At 49.0% G+C, this 18,964-nt stretch overlaps 2 protein-coding genes across 2 annotated transcripts; both read right to left on the minus strand.

The window, feature by feature from the left end:
- Window positions 1-3,518: 3,518 nt before the first annotated feature.
- LOC101173120 (D(4) dopamine receptor-like) lies at window positions 3,519-12,355 on the minus strand. Its single transcript, XM_004085024.2, has 4 exons — window positions 9,667-12,355; window positions 9,484-9,596; window positions 5,754-6,415; window positions 3,519-5,144 (listed from the first exon to the last, which is right to left on the minus strand). The coding sequence occupies exons 1-4, from the start codon at window positions 9,859-9,861 to the stop codon at window positions 4,942-4,944; spliced, it is 1,173 nt and encodes a 390-aa protein (XP_004085072.1). The 5' UTR covers window positions 9,862-12,355; the 3' UTR covers window positions 3,519-4,941.
- A 3,959-nt stretch (window positions 12,356-16,314) lies between these two features.
- atp6v1f (ATPase H+ transporting V1 subunit F) lies at window positions 16,315-17,271 on the minus strand. The gene is made up of 2 exons (XM_004085894.4): window positions 17,044-17,271; window positions 16,315-16,661 (listed from the first exon to the last, which is right to left on the minus strand). The coding sequence occupies exons 1-2, from the start codon at window positions 17,199-17,201 to the stop codon at window positions 16,460-16,462; spliced, it is 360 nt and encodes a 119-aa protein (XP_004085942.1). The 5' UTR covers window positions 17,202-17,271; the 3' UTR covers window positions 16,315-16,459.
- Between the last annotated feature and the right edge of the window lie 1,693 nt (window positions 17,272-18,964).

The following is an 18,964-nucleotide window of genomic DNA, read 5'->3' on the forward strand; positions in this document are numbered from 1 at the left end:
ATAAGAGACCTCCAGACCTTCACGCTGCACAACATGCATGCAGACGGCAGGCAGCAGGCGTGTTATGCAGACGGGAGGCAGCAAGCGTGTTATGCAGACGGCAGGCAGCATGCGTGTTGTGCAGACGGGAGGCAGCAAGCGTGTTATGCAGACGGCAGGCAGCATGCGTGTTGTGCAGACGGCAGGCAGCAAGCGTGTTATGCAGACGGGAGGCAGCAAGCGTGTTATGCAGACGGCAGGCAGCATGCGTGTTGTGCAGACGGCAGGCAGCAGGCGTGTTATGCAGACGGGAGGCAGCAAGCGTGTTATGCAGACGGCAGGCAGCATGCGTTTTGTGCAGACAGCAGGCAGCAAGCGTGTTATGCAGACGGCAGGCAGCATGCGTGTTATACAGACGGCAGGCAGCAAGCGTGTTATGCAGACGGCAGGCAGCATGCGTGTTATGCAGACGGGAGGCAGCAAGCGTGTTATGCAGACGGCAGGCAGCATGCGTGTTGTGCAGACGGCAGGCAGCAAGCGTGTTATGCAGACGGGAGGCAGCAAGCGTGTTATGCAGACGGCAGGCAGCATGCGTGTTGTGCAGACGGCAGGCAGCAAGCGTGTTATGCAGACGGGAGGCAGCAAGCGTGTTATGCAGACGGCAGGCAGCATGCGTGTTGTGCAGACGGCAGGCAGCAGGCGTGTTATGCAGACGGGAGGCAGCAAGCGTGTTATGCAGACGGCAGACGGCAGGCAGCATGCGTTTTGTGCAGACAGCAGGCAGCAAGCGTGTTATGCAGACGGCAGGCAGCATGCGTGTTATACAGACGGCAGGCAGCAAGCGTGTTATGCAGACGGCAGGCAGCATGCGTGTTATGCAGACGGGAGGCAGCAAGCGTGTTATGCAGACGGCAGGCAGCATGCGTGTTATGCAGACGGCAGGCAGCATGCGTGTTGTGCAGACGGCAGGCAGCAAGCGTGTTATGCAGACGGGAGGCAGCAAGCGTGTTATGCAGACGGCAGGCAGCATGCGTTTTGTGCAGACAGCAGGCAGCAAGCGTGTTATGCAGACGGCAGGCGTGTTGTGCAGATGGAACGCAGCCAATGGCGGTTTTTGACATGGGTGAGGTGGGCGGTGGCCCAGGGCGGCACATCATGGGAGGCGGCATTACCTGTGCCCGCAGCATTACACTTGAGGACACACCTAAGTCTAAGAGGAGACTTTCAGCTTCTATCGCACATCCATTCCCCTCTCCACACTTCTGGTGCAAAAAAAAAAGGATGAAATTACTAAGATTGAAACAACGTAAAACAGCGCCATGAAAAGGAATTAGGCAGAAGAAAAAACTGTGCTCAACCCAATTTAGACCAGAGCAATTCCCCGCTCCGACACAGCAGACCACCGCCCTCTGCTGCAAAAAAACTTGTGCCCCCACCTCTTTGCGGTAGTCTTTGGAACATAAGTCAAAAAAATTGAGAGGGGGGGCAACTCACCGGTGGCTGAATCACACTAACAGGTAATCGGGAGTCTTTTTCACTCCAGCAATCATCTCTAGGCCGCAGCTGCGCCTCCCGTCATAGAGACGGAGCCGCATCTGTCAGAAGGAGGGGAGGGGGGGGGGGGGGGGGGGGTGAGCGCAGGCAGCGAGGAGCGCAGCCTCCATTACGCAACACCTGGATCATGGCGTGCTGTTGGATCACTCAGCAGCTCATGTTAATAATGTCAGTATTTACCAACTATTGTAGATATTTTTATGACGTGTCTTTTCTGTGGTTTAGTTGGTGTCAGTATTTGACACAAAGACAGCAGGAAATGCAGGAAAACAGCTGCACTTTATGACATCAGAAATAAACTAGAGTTTGTTTTTTATGAATGGATAGAGGTTTTTGGAGGATTTTTATTGTTGCTGTTGCAAAAAATTAGGGAGTAATCCCACTGATGAGTTCTATGATTTACTTTGTAATGTTTGAAAAGACCTAAAAATAGTATTCACATTAAGTTTTTTTTTAGATCCAATCCCTCTGATATTTTTCACAAAGACACACACAGAACGTCACACACCAAGAAATTATTGCTAAAAATGATGCAGCTCTAAAAAACAATAAAAGAGCAAAGAAAACGGAATAATTTGATTTGTTATTTCTCATTATTATTATTATTTCCAGGGTTTGTTTGTTTTGTCCTGCAGCATCTTCATATTTGTATAATTTTGCCAGAGAATATTTAATGGAGAGCAAAATATTAAACGTTATTTAAGGTTTAACTTGAGTTATTCTGGATTAATGTTCCTGTTTTATTCATATTTATGTTCAAAAAGTTCAGTTTAAAAGGTGTACAAGTTTAGCTTTAGTGTGTTTAGTTAATGTTTCTCTTCTGCTGCCCAAAACCTAAAGCGTCTTTTTAATTTAGGCCCCTGGGTGACTGAGTTTGACCCCCCTGTAATACCAGTCTAGAAAATCCATGCAGTTTTTGTGTAAAATGGACAAATAGAAGACAGGGAACACAACAGGATGGGGGGGGGGGGGGGGCTCCTCGCCCAGGGAGTAAGTTAGTGTAGAACCGCCACGGCACGCAGCATGCCTGTTGCAACACGCATGCTGCGTGTCGTCTGCATTACACGGAGACGGTCTGTCCCCACACGGAGGGACACGCACTTCATCGTTTCCATCATCCCCTCTTCTCTAACAGAGTGGAAACCACCTGCTGAACCCTGTCAGGTGAGAATCCTGTTTCTGGTCTCAGGTCGTCGCCTTAAATCCTCATAGAGGGATCTGGTGCGCCTGCATGTCTTCCTTTTTCTGCTTCGCATAGGAAAGCCTAAACCCAGCGAGGTCTGGTTGATCCTGCCAATGGCACAAACTCCTTAAAAAGATGATCCAAAAAACGTTTTTCTTCCTCCTCATCTTCAGAAAGGTGTGAGCGTTAGTGTCCTCACCGTGGATCTACCTGCTAACGCACCTTTTTTCTCCCCTCAGTGACCAGTCATTAAAAACAGAACCTGGAACAAAATGGACACAATCAACACTTTATTATTTGTGTAGCACCTTTACAATAGGCACAACCAAAGTGCTGAACGTAAAACTAAACATAAATACAATTATTAAACAGTAAAATACAATGAGAGGGACAATGACAGCAATAAAACATTAAAGTCAACAAGCCACCAGATCTGCTGGCTGTAGTTAAAGGAAGAGTTTTCAAAAGTGACTTAGGTTCACAGACGGTTCTGGCAGAACCTTCTAGGGTTCAGGAGCTGCAGCGGAAAAGGGTCCGTGTCCTCGAGTCACAAGCCGAGTCCATGAAGGCCTCCAAAGCATTTGATCTTCAGATCTCAGGTCTCATGATCAGTAAATATGTAAAAAGTGTGAAAGACCATTTAAACATATAACCCTTGTGCTATCTTAGATGACCCCCCCCCCCTTCCATTGAGGTGTTCTCCCTACCATGACAAAGGTGGATAAAGGTGGAAAGATTTCATGTAATCCATGGACACCAGTGAAGATCACAAATCATTGAAGAAAAAAGGTTCAGAGCACTGTCTAGTGGGTCTAGATGACCCCACTCCCAACGTTAAAGTGCCTAGGATAGAACAAGGGTTAAGCATTGAAAGCAGCTGGGACACACCGCGAAACAAGAGAAGAGTTATGAGACCAATTATTCAGGGGCCTACGGGAACCAAGACCTCCTCCAGGAGTCACCTGGGCAGGGGGAAGGGCTCAGGTGCTGGACCATGTCAGAGATCTGAGAGCGTGACAGAGCGCTCCACAACAGCAGCTGGTGCTGTTACAACAGAGGGGTCAGGGGGAAAACCCTGACAGCCTTGACTGGCAATGAAAAACGGTAAAAACTGAGTAACAGAAGGAGTCAGGCACGACAAAACACAATGTTTGCAGTTGTCAGCGCCCCGCACACAACTGCAATTGTGTCTTAATTCCCGCCCTAACTACTGAAAACTATGTAGTGTTCTGGATTTTAAAAGCAATTCAGACACCATGCTCACTACTTTTTTCTTTCCAAATGGCAGGATAGCATGAGGGTAGCATTTTTGGTAAAAAATGTTCCGACGCAATGCATTGTGGTCTATATTCACCCATCTAGTGAGCATCAATGCACATTGGTTTTTCACAGAGACTTCTGGGAAATTTCTAGGTTTCTGGATAGTGAAATTGTAGACTCAGACACCATAGAATGGAGAACACTCTATATAGAGAACCATGGAGGGGTTAGGGGGGAATCCAGACACAGTCTTGTTTCCTGCATTTGACCCCTCCCCTGGGGGAGCAGTGAGATGCAGACAGGAAGCATTTGTTGGTTTAACCCCCAATCCGACCCTCCCTCCATGCTGACTGTTAAACAGGGAGGCTTTGGGTTGACTCGGCCTGGATTTGAACTCACAGCCTTCCTGTCTCTGGGCGGACGCTCTACCACTTGGCCACTGAGCTTTTCATAATAAGTCTGTATATTTACGTATGAGCCCCCCTGCATATCTACATATATACCTCAGACAACCTCTTTATGGATCTGATCTGCACGTTAACTTCCTGCTCTGATGGACTCTCTGGGAAAGTCCTGAACACTTAAGCTCCGCCCCCAGGACTGGGTCAGCGTGTGGTTTTAGTCTGCCACTGTTGTCCTGGTTTGTTTTCATCCATGAGATGAAGTTCAGATTAGAGACGACTCGATCAACAGAACATCATTGATATTTTCTACTGTGGTCACAGTAGGTCACGCGTGTCAAGCAGACGTCACGGAGAAAAACATCCTCCATGTTTCAGGCCCAAAGACATTCATCACGATGTCATCGTCACCAAAGAAAAGAAGCCTCCCAAACACTGGCGTAAGAACGAGGAACCCTCATGGTTCTGCTAGTCCTCTGGGCTGAGGTGTCAGGTCACTGCAGACCACTAGGGGGAGCTCTGCCTCCAGAGAACTTTGCTTCTGGACCCAGAGGAGCGGGCGGTTCAGGTGTGACAGCACATCATCTTCTGAAAGACAGTCCTGAACTCAGCGTTGAAGGCGGTGTAGATTATCGGGTTTACGGCACTGTTGACGTAGCCCAGCCATGTGACCACAGAGATGAGGGTGGGGCCAATATCACATGACTTGCACAGCACTTTGGTGACGTGGACGACGAAGAACGGCGTCCAGCAGACCAGAAACGCACCTAAGACACAGAGACGTGGTCACTTGCATTTCTGAGAGCTACGATTCCGACATGAAACTGTATCAGAACCAGAACCAAGAGAACTGAACTATGGGACATGTGTGTGTGATTGTGTTTAGTCTAGTGCCCCCTAATGGACTTAGACGGAACAACACCTTTGGTTTGCTTTGACTGATGAAGGCATCCCATAAAACTCGTTAGCAGCTCTAGTGTTTACATTCCTTTAACTACTGTAACTCTTTAACCGTCCGTGCAATGAACCGAATTCCAGCTGAGAAAAGCAGCTGAGCTCTGATTGACAGTGTGGCGTGTTTACATGATCAAGGTAAATCAGCTGATGTGGAGAAAAGCAGCTCGATCTCCAAGCTGCTTGTCTCCACACGAGAGAGTCACGAGAGAGCGAGCTATTCAGCTGCCACCGGCAACGTCTCCAGTGTTAAAGGGTTAATGAGTTCAATGTGCCCTCCTCTTCCTCCTCCTCCTCCTCCTCAGTTTACACTGCTTATGTCTTCTTCATGAAGCATGTCAAAGAACAGCTGCATGGAGTAAAGTTTGGTTGAGAACGTGTGGATGTTCAGGTCCAGAACAGCTTTTGGTACTGGTACTCACCAACAACAACGGGCAGGACTTTCATGGCCTTGCGCTCCTTCCTGCTGACTCTGCTGGTTTTGCTGGAGCTTCTCCTTTGTTTTCTAGCGCTGCTGTTCGAGCTGTTTCCTCTCCTCATCCGCCCTCCTTCTGCAGGCTGCTTATCTGACACACTGTTCATCTGCGCCGTCACCGGGTCGCTCTCAGCAACCACCGCGACTCCGTCCAGGTTCTGTTCTGCGTGCGAGGCTGTGCGGGTGTTTGTCCTTGGAGGAGCGGTGGGGCTGAGCTCGGATGCTGCTCCAAAAGCTTTGTTTGGCTGTTGTGGGGTGTTAGCTTGATGCAGAGCTGCACCAAAATGCAAAGAAAACGCTTGGTGACGAGCTGTGTCTGTCTGAGATCGGCTCCGGGCGCTCCACCGCCGCAGGCCCCGAAACATCCAGTAATATAAGAAAAGCATGACGGGGCAAGGCACAAAGAAGGAGCAGACCGAGGAGTACACCACAAAGCGATCATCCTCCAGTTTACATACAGCCGGGTCACGACCGGGAACCTGGTTGAGCCCAAAGATGACTGGACTTGCTACAACCATAGAAAGAACCCACGTGGCGGTGATGAGAAGCAGCTGGCGAGCGCTGAACCGGTTTCTGCTGTACGTTAACGGCACTGCCACTGCGATGTACCTTCAATGTATAGAAAGGAGGACAGAAAGAGTTTGAACTTAATCTGGAGTCTGTGGTTCAAATCTAGGATCAAACGGTCAAAGGACATTTGGTTTGGCGCTGACATCAGTCACCTCTGACCTTCTAAGAGACTTTTTAATTTTTCAGTCTTTAACCCTTGTGCTATCTTAGATGACCCCCCCCCCCCTTCCATTGAGGTGTTCTTCCTACCATGACAAAGGTGGATAAAGGTGGAAAGATTTCATGTAATCCATGGACACCAGTGAAGATCACAAATCATTGAAGAAAAAAGGTTCAGAGCTCTGTCTAGTGCAGGGGGGTCAAACTCATTTCCACCGAGGGCCACATCAGTATAGCAGCTGTCCTCAAAGGGCCGGATATAACTTATACATGTAACTAAATGTAATGAAACATACATGTAACTACTCCTTAATGCTAAACAACTAATTTATTTATTTATTATAACTTTTGAAAGTGACAATTACAGTTGCATAGAAAACATGTGTTTGCTTGTTACTCTATCATAAATCCTTTTAAATTTGATTCTGTCAGGTTAGGTTATATGGATAGTGTTTAAGTCCTAATGTATAGTTGCCCAATCTGATATTTCAAGGCAGATTCCCCCTATATATATATATAAATACACACCAATTTTTATTTTTATTTTAAGAAATCAAAAACTTTCATGCTCTCGGGGGCCCCATAAAATGACATAGAGGGCCACATTTGGCCCCCGGGCCTTGAGTTTGACATATGTGGTCTAGTGGGTCTAGATGACCCACCTCCCAATGTTAAAGTGCCTAGGATAGCACGAGGGTTAAAGTCCACAAAGCTAACTCAGGGTCAGGCAGCAGGGGTTGACATGGCCCAGGAATTTGCACTGGCCCAGGGGGCCAGTAGTTTTTGAAAGTCACTGGCCCGACACCGCGCACAGCGCGACCCGCTGCCACAGGCGGCACTCAAGCGAAGGACGCCGCAACTTTAGGGGATGTCTCCCCTGAAAATTTTAATATGGTGCAACTTGGTGCATTCTGGTGACATGTAGCACTTAATTCTACACTTTTCAATGACTGAAAATAGAGCATATCAAACTTAAATCTGCTCTAGTCTGTTTCAGATTGAAGAGAGCAGCACTGCAGTGTAGTAGGTAACACTGGTTAAGAAGTTTTCATGCTGCTTCTAAAATCGCTGCTATTTCACATTTGTTCCTAATCAATAGTTAAGTAATAATACTAATAATCAATAGTTAAGAATTTCATTTACTTTTTTGCTCTGACTGCCTTAAGGTTCTGCTTTTTGTTACTGTTGCAAAGTTACATTTACTTTTTAGTTACTTTAGTTACTTAATTAAATTAAATAATTGAAAAATGAAATACAATTAAATTACTAAGATCATTTAGCTTTTGACTAGAAATACTTACTGCTTACAGTGTTGTAAAGAAAAACAAACTGAAGTACTTTGACATTATACTGCATTTGAGTCTGAGATTCAGGTATTTGGAGTTGCCTTTGATTCTTTGACATTCAGCTTAAAGCTTAGTGCATACAGTTTCATCTTCAGTGCATTCATTAAATATCTTGCTGTCCATTAACTAATTCCACCCATTACTCCATCTTAGGGAGGTTTGAGAAACATCTTTGTGCGTTCGTTGTCTCCTTGTCCAACTTCCCAAGCTAATTTCGCCCCATTAAGTTGCTCCGACAGAGTGAACAGTGTTCACTCTCCACATCCGGAGATACGTGCACACCACGCGGAGCGTGCGCACCACGTGACCAAAACAATCATGGCGAACGTCAAACTTTCCAAGCAATGAAGACGAGGTAAATCTACACATTTTCGCAAAATATACTTTATTGAAAAAGGTGAAAAATATATTAACCGTTAGATATTTTAGTAGCCCGAGCGGACAAGTGAAAAATAAAGTCTTGAACTGCTCGAGAAACAGGACCGGGCCAGCAGGCAAATGGCTATGTCGAGCCCTGGGCAGGCAGGAGTCAATAACAGACATGAAATCATCAAAGGAGAGACGGGTAATCAGGATCCAGACAAGAGTCAGGGCAGGCACCAGGGTCAGGGTCAGGGTCAGGGTCAGGAGACAGGAGACAGGAGACAGGAGACAGGAGATCATGTCCAGCCATAACACTCGCTAATGAAGGCAGAGTGGCACAAACAACACTTCACACTGAGTGAGGCTCAGAGCAGAGTTGAAGTATGCTGTGGTTGATTGAGTGAATGAGAGTCAGGAGTGCGGCATCCAGGAAGTGCATGCTGGGGATGCTGGGAGCTGTAGTGCATTCAGTACTCTGGAGGCGGTTTCCGCCGGTGACCAGGGGGGGGGGGGGGGGGGGGGGCAGATTTCTGACGTCTGACACTTTGTTCCCCAGAATTCCCAGAACCCTAACCCAGGTGATTGGTCAGAGGGGTTGATGGGATGTTTTTGGAGTGACCTATGTTGTTCTTCATGTTCTTCTTTGCATAGAAACAAAAGATGATGGAACTTTATTGATAATGACTCAACAAGGTTCAGTTGGAAGATAAAACACTAAACTTCAGGTCATCATGTAGAAGCGCAGCACGCATCACTCTGCCAGGTTCTTAACTACATTACCCATAATGCTGCAACAAGCCATCAAGCTGTGCAGCTTCTTAGTTTAACCCTTGTGCTATCCTAGGCACTTTACCATTGGGAGTTGGGTCATCTAGACCCACTAGACAGTGCTCTGAACCTTTTTTCTTCAATGATTTGTGATCTTCACTGGTGTCCATGGATTACATGAAATCTTTCCACCTTTATCCACCTTTGTCATGGTAGGGAGAACACCTCAATGGAAGGGGGGGGGGGGGGGTCATCTGAGACAGCACAAGGGTTAACAAATTGAACCTCACCTCAAAACATCTGGACATATTTCTGATTCCACAGAAAACCGGTTCCTGGCCAGTAACCAGAACCAGAATTCAGACATAAGATGAACTGATGCTTTCTGAAGGGATTTGATGCCTTTAGCAGTAGAGTTGTCACAATCTGCTTGTGGGTTTTGCCATCATGGAGTCTGTTTTCATTACTCACCTGTCCACACTAATGGCACACAGGTTCAGGATGGAGGCCGTACACAGCATCACATCCATGCTCATCAGAGCGTCACAGGTCAGGGTGCTCAGAGTCCAGATTCCTCCCAGGAACTACAAACAGAGCAGGGTCATGTGACATACTGACCTCTGACCTCTGTTTCTACGGTACCGAGTCACCAACCTCAGAGTAAACGTAGAGCGGCAACACCAGCGTGGCCAGCAGGAGGTCGGCCACCGACAGGCTGATGATGAAGTAGTTGGTGGGAGTCTTCAAGGACTGCTCAGTGAGCACGCTCAGACACACCAGGATGTTCCCCAGGAGGATGATGATGATCAAAGGGATGCCAAGGACCAACGCCGTGTAGTTGTAGTCCATCAGTCAGCTGTTGAACCTGCGGTGTCACTCTGTCCCTGAAGAACTCACACTGCGTCCCTTCAGAGGAAATCTGGAGCTGACAGACGGGTCCCTCCTCTCAGCTGTGGACCAGTGGTCGACCAGAACTATTCTGCTGCACAGATTTCTCCTCTGTGCTGGTCTTCAGGCTGCTGGTCCTCATGAGACCGTGGACGACGAGTACGAGCATCACTGGAGGAGGAAACGGGCTGGAGACGCCAGAAAAAGTCATTCAAATGTCAAATTCATTTAGACTTTCAGTATGAAGAGGAGGAGGATGATGAAGATGATCAGATATTGGTAATGAGGATGAAGATGATGATGCATCTGATGGCCCCAGAGCTTCTTCAGAACATCAGGTCCAGCTGGTCTGTTGGAAGCTTCATCACAGCGGCCGGGTTTCCTCCAGACTCGGCTGCAGACTCCGGCGACAGCATGAACGCTGCAGCCCGTTTGTTCTTCTGACTCTAAGCTCCTGAAACCTGAGATGTTCACCTGCAAGAGCTGCTGCTTCATCACCTTCACGCTCCATCTGAGCTCCACGCCGCTGAAGGTCTGGAAGCTGATCCAACCCCGGCAGGAGAACCGGTTCAGACGGAAATCTGCTTTCTGAAAGGAAACGGAGCTTCAGGAAGTCAGAGCTCCAGCTCAGCTCTTCACTGAGAACCTTTCTTTTTCTGCAGCTGGTTCTCCCTCCTCCTCCTCTCCTCCAAACAGCTTAATCTCTGTCCCCGCCTCTCACTCACTCTGCTCTCTGATTGGCTGTCTGTGAGCAGAGGCCCTCCTCCCTTTGTGTGACCGAGAACCTTCTGTTAACAGAAGCCGAACAGGAAAAGGATTGCAGTTCCTCAGCAGACCACCAGGGGCTGGTTCCCCGGCAGGAAGTTGTTTTTTTCCTCTCTGTGAATGTGTGAGCGGTCCGCTGATGAAAACAGCTGCCAGGAATCGGGTTACAGAATCGGGTCAGAACTCCGGTCGACGTTTTCGTTCCTCTTCATCAGCTTCTATCCGTTAGCCAGTGCGTGCTAGCTTCATCATTTGTGTTGGCGCGTGGACAGATGCAAGGATGATCCCAGAGGATGTGCAGATCATGTGACCACAGACGCCTCTTTGGTCTAAAGCTTCTCCTCGTCATGAAACTCAGCAGTAAAAAGTACAGATCTGTAGATGTCTGGAGTAAATCTTCTCAGATACTTTCCACAAAGACCAGGACTGGAGGTCAGAGGTCAGAGTGTCTTCTGTTGCTCCCCCCAAAGGTTCTGAAACTTCCACATGTTCTGTCTGCACTCAGGATGTCCCATGAGACGTTGTCCCCAGAACCTCTGGGGACAGACATCATCTTTGGACTTTGAATGAGCTTTTGGTTCAGGTAGGTTCTTCCTGTTCTGTTGTCAGCCGGGTTCCTTCAGACCAGCTGCTCCTCTGGTTCTGCGTTGATGAGGGAGAGAAGAACGTCCTGCAGATCAAACATGAACCTGGATCATAGCTTCCCAGCGTTTAGACGCATCCACATGGAACCACCAGCTGATCAACCAGAGTTACGGCTGTCTGGTTTCAGAGGACAAACCTCAGAACATTCTGACCGTCCAGAGGAGCTCTATGCTCTGTGGACGTGGACGGGTTCTGTGGTCTCAGACAGACGTGTGGATGTGCTGCTGCTGCACGTGAAGCTGTCATTAGCATTTGTGAGAGCCGCTGCTCTTCGGCGGAGCTTCATCCGTTATTCATGAGCGATCAGCAGGAGAACCTGGAGCTGCTGTGATGAAAGCACTGCTGCTCAGATGAGAAGTGCAGGGATCCACTCACGCATCTCATTTGGTTCTGGATGAGGAGCGTCAAGGAGAACACGCGCAGACCTGGACCCTGAAGGTCATTCTCTGTAGATTAGTTCCTGGATCTCATAAGTCAACCGCCTGGACCTCAGCAGGAACGTCGTGGCAGAAGGTTGAGGTTAAATTCCAGGAAGTATTTGAGAAGTCCGGAGCTTTGTTCCTCTCTGGTTCTGCAGAATCAGAACTTCTTGCACTTGTTCTGACAATACAAATAGTCATTGTATAGAACAAATGACATCATCAAAACAAACAAAAACAGATCTTTCTTAGAATCAAAGTTGTGGTTCCAGCTTGGAGGCAGAACCACAGGAAATTCTGGATATAAGGGTACAGATGCATACAGAAAAACGGATCTAGTACTGACAGTAACTGCAGTGTCAGTTCAAAACCACAAGATTCTGAAGTATCCAGTCGATCTGGAAGGAAATAGTCGGTTTCTGTCCAGCTTTGTCCGGTTCTCATCCTGTTGTGTTTTCACGTTCATGTGATGCAAACAAGAAGACGTCCAATCACAAGCTAGCTTTTAGCATGTCAGGACATTTGAACTGGCTGAAGGAGAACCACAGTGATGGACATGCATGTTCTGTACCCCTTGGTCTATCCTAGGCACTTTACCATTGGGAGGTGGGTCATCTAGACCCACTAGACAGTGCTCTGAACCTTTTTTCTTCAATGATTTGTGACCTTCACTGGTGTCCATGGATTACATGAAATCTTTCCACCTTTATCCACCTTTGTCATGGTAGGGAGAACACGTCAATGGAAGGGGGGGGGTCATCTAAGATAGCACAAGGGTTAAACATGTGGGGACTTGTTGTTATTCACAGCACTGCAAACAATCCCTGAATAAATGGATATGACAAACTTTATTTATTCACACAGAACAAAAACGCAGGTTTGACTGTTTGAATCTGTTCAGACATGAAAGTAAAACAGTCAGAGGAGAACAGCATCTCCACGAATATACAGGTTCTGAACACCAACCCAAACAAGCCACACCCACACCCACCGACACAAGACACACCCATCCAAACAAGCCACACCCACCCATACAAGACACACCCACCCAGACAAGACACGCCCACCCAGACAAGCCACACCCAACAACACAAGACACACCCATAAACACAAGACACACCCACCCAGACAAGCCACACCCACCCAGACAAGACACACCCACCGACACAAGACACACCCACCCAGACAAGACACACCCATCCAGACAAGCCACACCCACCCAGACAAGCCACACCCACCGACACAAGACACACCCACCCAGACAAAACACACCCACCCAGACAAGACACACCCATCCAGACAAGACACACCCACCCAGACAAGCCACACCCACCCAGACAAAACACACCCACCGACACAAGACACACCCACCCAGACAAGACACACCCATCCAAACAAGACACACCCACCCAGACAAGACACACCCACCGACACAAGACACACCCATCAACATAAGACACAAGCCACACCCACCCAAACAAGACACACCCACAGACACAAGACACACCCATCAACATAAGACACACCCACCCAGACAAGACACACCCACCGACACAAGACACATCTATCCAGACAAGCCACACCCACCCATACAAGACACACCCACCAACACAAGACACACCCATCAACACAAGACACACCCACCCAGACAAGCCACACCCACCCAGACAAGACACACCCATCAACATAAGACACACCCACCCAGACAAGCCACACCCACCCAAACAAGACACGCCCACAGACACAAGACACATATCCCATCCAATGACACACACTCTTATTTAGGAAATGCATCTTATCAATTTGTTTTGTGATGACAACAAATGACCGTGATTCTAATCAAGAAGGTTTTTCTGCTGTGAACAAACTTTATTGATCGTACAGGATCTTCACGGTGCAAGGCTGTGATTGGTCAGTTGGGTGTGGGCAGCACGTTGACGTCATTTTCCAGGTCCAAAGGCATCAGAAGAGGATTTCCCAGCTTCCTCGTCTCCTCCGCTCTGAAGGTCATGTCCCAGGTTGCTAATGGCACAAAGACTGAGTGGACACCGCCGATACCCCATGATGGATTGATTCACCATCTGTGACCTGAGGTGGAAACAGGCAACCTATCAGGGCAAATCACTTGAAATGTAATGGGGGGGGGGTAGACCCCAGACCACGGGGTTAGGGCTACAAAAGGCAATACCTGGAGGAGGCCCCCAGGATTAGCCCCTCCCCAGGGTGTGTCGTCTGATTGGAAATGAAATCAGCAGCCCCCCCCCTGCTGTTAGACGGTCTGTAGCTGAAGTCAGAACCTCCTTTTCACTAACAGAACCGCTCTGTCTTCAGGACTGAGTACCAGAACCTGGTCAGCCTGTCCTGGTTGTTGTCATCTTCCTCATCTTAGCAGATGAACTCCTCCTGGTGTCTCTGTGGAGAACTCTTCATGGCTTTTCATCTCCATTCTTTTGGGTTTGATCTAATCACACACCAGTGTGGCTCCACTGGTGTGTGATTGTGCATGAATGTCCCGGTGATGGTCAGAGGGGCCGTAGGCGCGAACTGGCAGCCACGCCTCTGTCAGTCTACCCCAGGGCAGCTGTGGCTACAACAGTAGCTACCATCACCAAGTATGAATGAATGATGGACACACTGTAAGCACTTTGAGTGACTTGAAAAGCGTAAATAAATCCAATCCATTATAATCAGAACCTGAGTCAGAGCGGCTCATGGTCCCACACTGCCATCTAGAGGCTTCTCTCAAAATCAAACCCATCTGCTTCCTGAAGGAGAGCGGAGTCCAGCAGGAACCAGACTCTTCAGGGGACGGCCCGGTGGACGGCACCTGCAGCTCTCACGGCAGATCAATCCTGTCCTAACCTGTCAGAAGATCCATTCTTCAGCGTGTCAGAGTTCAGGACTCACCTTGAGATGTTTGAAGTGTTGACCAGCTGAGGGGATGAGGTGGTGGCTTCCTCAGGCCTGCTGACAGGAACCAGAACCCCCTGTGAGCCCGTTTGATCTTTAGAGAACCGCAGCTATCGCGTCTCACCTGAAGCTCTGCGGCAGGGCGGGGAGAGGAGTAGAAAAGACCTGCGCCATCATCATCATCACCATCATCATCATCATCATGGCGGCCTGAACCTGAGAGGACTTCCTCTTGATCTGCCTCAGACCGTCGGAACCGAGGCATTTATACTGCAAGCTGAGGCCCGCCTGCTCGTTCTTGGGCCTGGTGTTTGCAGACCGTGAGGGTCCACGGCTGCAGCTGGAGGACGCCGTCCATCAGCTGACGGACGGCGTCCTCAGTCCTGTTTGTTGACGTTTGATCTGCAGAGATTTGAGGGGCAGTGAAGGACATCATGAAGGACAGCAGAGACGTTCCTCCCAGCCAGTCCGAGAACCGGTGGTAGAACATGTCGGTTCTCGATTTCAGGGAAAGAGACTCAGTCAGGACCTGCGGGGCGGAGGGGGGCCAGGCTACTCTGAAGGTTTTCGTCATGGAGGTCTTCGTCACAAACAAGGACATGTTTGTGCATGTCTGGGAAAATCATGTTGTGGGACCCCCGTTGTCATCTGGGGGCGGGGTTGTCTTCGTGGGGGACTCTACCACGTCTGTTAACGACCGACTCGTCTTTATCAACAGTTTTCTGCGCACGGTTCCATCTTTGGTGTGTAGGGTTCTCTAGGTTCCATCAGGACCCCTCTGTGGCCTGTTGGCGGGGGTCTGTCCTCTCTCCTAACCCTCCGTCACTCAGACTTCCTGCGTGGCTGAAACCGCGGTCGCCTCCAAACGTCCTGGGACGACCAGCCGCAGCAGAGCCTGTGGAGAGAATGACCTTGAAAACAGGAAGCTGGTCGAGGACGTCATCTACTGCTGCCAGCTCCGCCCCCGTCATACCAACGACACCGAGATGAAGGAGATGGTTTGGACCTCTGGTTCCGTCAGAGTCCAGCAGTGAACATGCATGGCCTGTCATGGGGGGGTCCTGGGGGTCAACAACAAACTGGAATGTCCAAAACACACTTTTGTTTTATTCAAGAAGGGCCACAGTGGCCCCCCTCCTCCTGAAGAGCCGGCGGCTCCATGGCGAGTAGCGCCTGCAGCTGTGGGGTCTACCACTGAGGGGACTGCTGAAGACTCCTACCCCCTCCTGAATGAGACCATGGGGAGGTTCCTCTAGCTGCTCCCCCTCAGACCAGTACCAGAGGTCCTGGATCCGGACACCAGTCTGCTGTGTAACAGCGTCTGACCGTTTCCCCTTTCACTGAAGAGCAGTAACAGCGTTCTGAGGGAATGTTCCATGAAGGATTCCAACGTTCCGTCTGACCAGGACTTTGGATGACATCAGCCTCACTTTGGCTAAAGTATGATGTCATTACTCTCTGATGGAGGACTGTGATGTCACGAATAGTGACGTCCTTTACCTCCCACTATCGTTTTCATGATGTCATCATCAATCAAACGCGTCTATGGTTCCGTGTTTTCCGATCCACGGCTGAACGCAGCAGTGGAACCAACCTTCCTCCCAGCACCATCAGGGTCCCGCAGGAACCATCAGACTTCCCGCTGCCGGGTTGGAGGCGAGTCAAGAGAACGGAGCGGCGTTCAACATTTTATTTCAAGGCGTCAAAATCACAGCGGAATAATTTAACAAACAGGAAGTGGGAGCGTGGAATAATTTAACAAACAGGAAGTGGGAGCGGGTCGGACCCCACTACAACCACATGAAGGCGTGGCGAGCGGTTCATCGGAAGTCCTCTGCAGAGAACATGCCCTTGGCGCGGCGCAGGATGGAGTCCTTGGACGCGTCGTAGGGGTGCTCCTTAGACGGGATCTCCAGCACCGCCGGGATGGACTGCACGTGCGCGTCGATGGCGTGCCGGATCATTTCTGCGATGAACTGGTTGATCAGGATGATGCCGATGTCGTTCCTCGCCAGAAAGCTCCTGCAGAGGAGGAAGCTCAGTTAGAACCACAGGAGACTGGAACCAGAACCAGTCCGGCACCAAACACTCGGACCTGCAGCCAGACCCGGGTTCTGGCTGAAGCCCCCGTGGTGATGACGTCATCGGACCAAAGGATCTACTGGGAACCCCGATGTCCTTAAGGTTCTGTAAGAGCCGTAAAGGAACGTCTGGGTTCTGGTCGTTCCTCCCTCCACCGGCAGGAACCGGGAAAGTTCCTCCGTGATTCGGTCCCACACAGAACTCGTTTCCCTTTGATGTTCCAGCGCTTAGAGGCCTCGCGCTCATAATGATCCCGGTCAAAAGAGCGGACACGACGGTGCGTGCATGCGTGCGTGTTCATATGGGGGTGGGGGGGTCTTACTTGAACGTTTCCTCGATCTCAGTGACGCTCGTGTCTTTCTCCACCACCAGGAAGTTCGGTTTCCGGTTCTTGTTCAGCTCCCCGATCCCGCCCAGCAGGAACCCGGTGCACGTGTCCTCATCACCGATCACGGCGATCAGCTTCCCGCGGCCCGCCATCACGCGCTGTTCGGTTCGGTTCTGTAGTCACGAAGCTCACGTCACGTGAGCAAGTCAGCTGACTTTGTCACTTCCGTTTCAGGCTGCTGAGTTTTCGTCATTTCCGGCCCCTCCCCCCTCGATGCTCGTTAAAAAACGTTTATTTTCCTGAAAATATTCCTTTGCAATCCGTTTTTAAATACCTGTGGAGGTGAACAGGGGCTCCATTCTATTTTCTGTGATCTTTTATTCTGCATTTAATGGATTCTATATATGCATGTCTATTGTACTGCAGAAATATGCAGATTCCTGCCTTCAGGAACAGATAATATGTACAGAGGTCACCATAGGGGTCACCATAGGCCTGTTTTTGACTGTTGGTCTGTTTTCTTTCTGTACTGGAGTATTTATGGAGCCACGACAGGCGCAATGCAGACTAGACACAAACACACCATTCTAGTGACGTATCTAGTATGTTTTCATCTTCCCTCACTGAAGAATAAAATAGAAAGAAGAAAACTCATTATCTGCCCCATTGCTGCATCGACAACAGTAAATCAAAGTCAATCAAACAAAGAGAAGGATTTTTACATAAATATCCTATTAGAGAATATTTTTTTATTTACAATATTTAATAAAGATATTCTATATTCTATTCATTTTTGTGTTTTTATGCATTTTTTTCAGAACTACAAACAGGCTGGGCTCTAAACTCATCTACTCAGGTAAACGAGATCAGCTGGGATGAAACGTTGAAAAGCACAAAGTGTCTGACGGGCGTGACGGGCGTCTAATCTGAGCTTTCTGGCAAAGCCAGGAGCCGGGGGTGTCTGTGTCCCTGTGGTGTGGGTTCCGGTCCTTGCCCCTGAGTGATGGGACTCGCCAAATTTCCAACTGTGGCCGAGCCTGGTCGGGCCATGTTTACAACACTTCTTGTGGACCCCCTCTTCTCTTGGGTGACCTCCCCCTGGGCGGGGACGGCTGGCCCCTGCCTTGCTCTTTTCTGGACCAGCCGTGGGCCTGGTGGGTGGATGTGATCGCCCGGGAGCAGTTGTTCTCTGCCTGCTGCCGTGTGGCGTTGGGGGGTTGTGGCTGCCGCTGCTGCTGCGGTGGGGGTGTGTGGATGGCTGGACACTCTCCTTCCTTCTTTTCACATTCCATCATCCATTCAAAAAGAACATAAACACTCACCTGAGCACAGGTGTTAGCTCACCTTTGCACTAAAATTATGCGTGATTGAATGAAATGTTTCACACTATTTGGTTTGAATGCATAAGTATGAGTATATGAACATTATTTGTATTGTGTACATGTTGACATGTGAACATTTTTTGGAGCCAACAGGTGTGTTATAACATGTGTGTGTGTGTATGTGTGTATGTGTGGACACGCCCCACCCTTAAAGACCTGTTTTACATCTGAACCTCACTGTAATGATTACAACCATCCAGAAACTTGTTGCTTTATGCTGCTTCATGGTTTTACCCCCCCCCCCCTTATAATCACCCTCCTACCCCCCCCCCCCCACTCTAACATCCCTCTCTCTTCCTCCCTTCTTTCCTTTTCCGTCCGGTCCAACACCAAAGATTTTCAAATACGATTAAAATTAATAAAGTTTGCCTCGATTCCAAAAGGGGTTTATTCAGACATACCTCTGGTTTGTGTGAAGATTAATAACCCCTCTTGTTAAAGTAAAATATGTCCAACACAAGAGGCCCTTCTTCAGTTCTCATCCGTTTGCCCAGCTGTTGGACAGGACAAGTTGAAAAAAAAGAAGAAAAAAA

Source organism: Oryzias latipes, chromosome 23 (genome assembly GCF_002234675.1).
Source record: "Oryzias latipes chromosome 23, ASM223467v1".
NCBI lineage: Eukaryota > Metazoa > Chordata > Actinopteri > Beloniformes > Adrianichthyidae > Oryzias > Oryzias latipes.

Bases quoted from the DNA above. Each gene is read 5' to 3' on its own strand.
- LOC101173120 (XM_004085024.2), bottom strand. From the start codon at position 9,861: ATGGACTACAACTACACGGCGTTGGTCCTTGGCATCCCTTTGATCATC. The intron at 9,597-9,666 runs GTTGGTGACTCG...CTCTGTTTGTAG, and splicing joins CGCTCTACGTTTACTCTGAG to TTCCTGGGAGGAATCTGGAC. The intron at 5,145-5,753 runs GTGAGTACCAGT...TCTGTGTCTTAG, and splicing joins AGTCCTGCCCGTTGTTGTTG to GTGCGTTTCTGGTCTGCTGG.
- atp6v1f (XM_004085894.4), bottom strand. From the start codon at position 17,201: ATGGCGGGCCGCGGGAAGCTGATCGCCGTGATCGGTGATGAGGACACG. The intron at 16,662-17,043 runs GTAAGACCCCCC...CCTCCTCTGCAG, and splicing joins GAGATCGAGGAAACGTTCAA to GAGCTTTCTGGCGAGGAACG.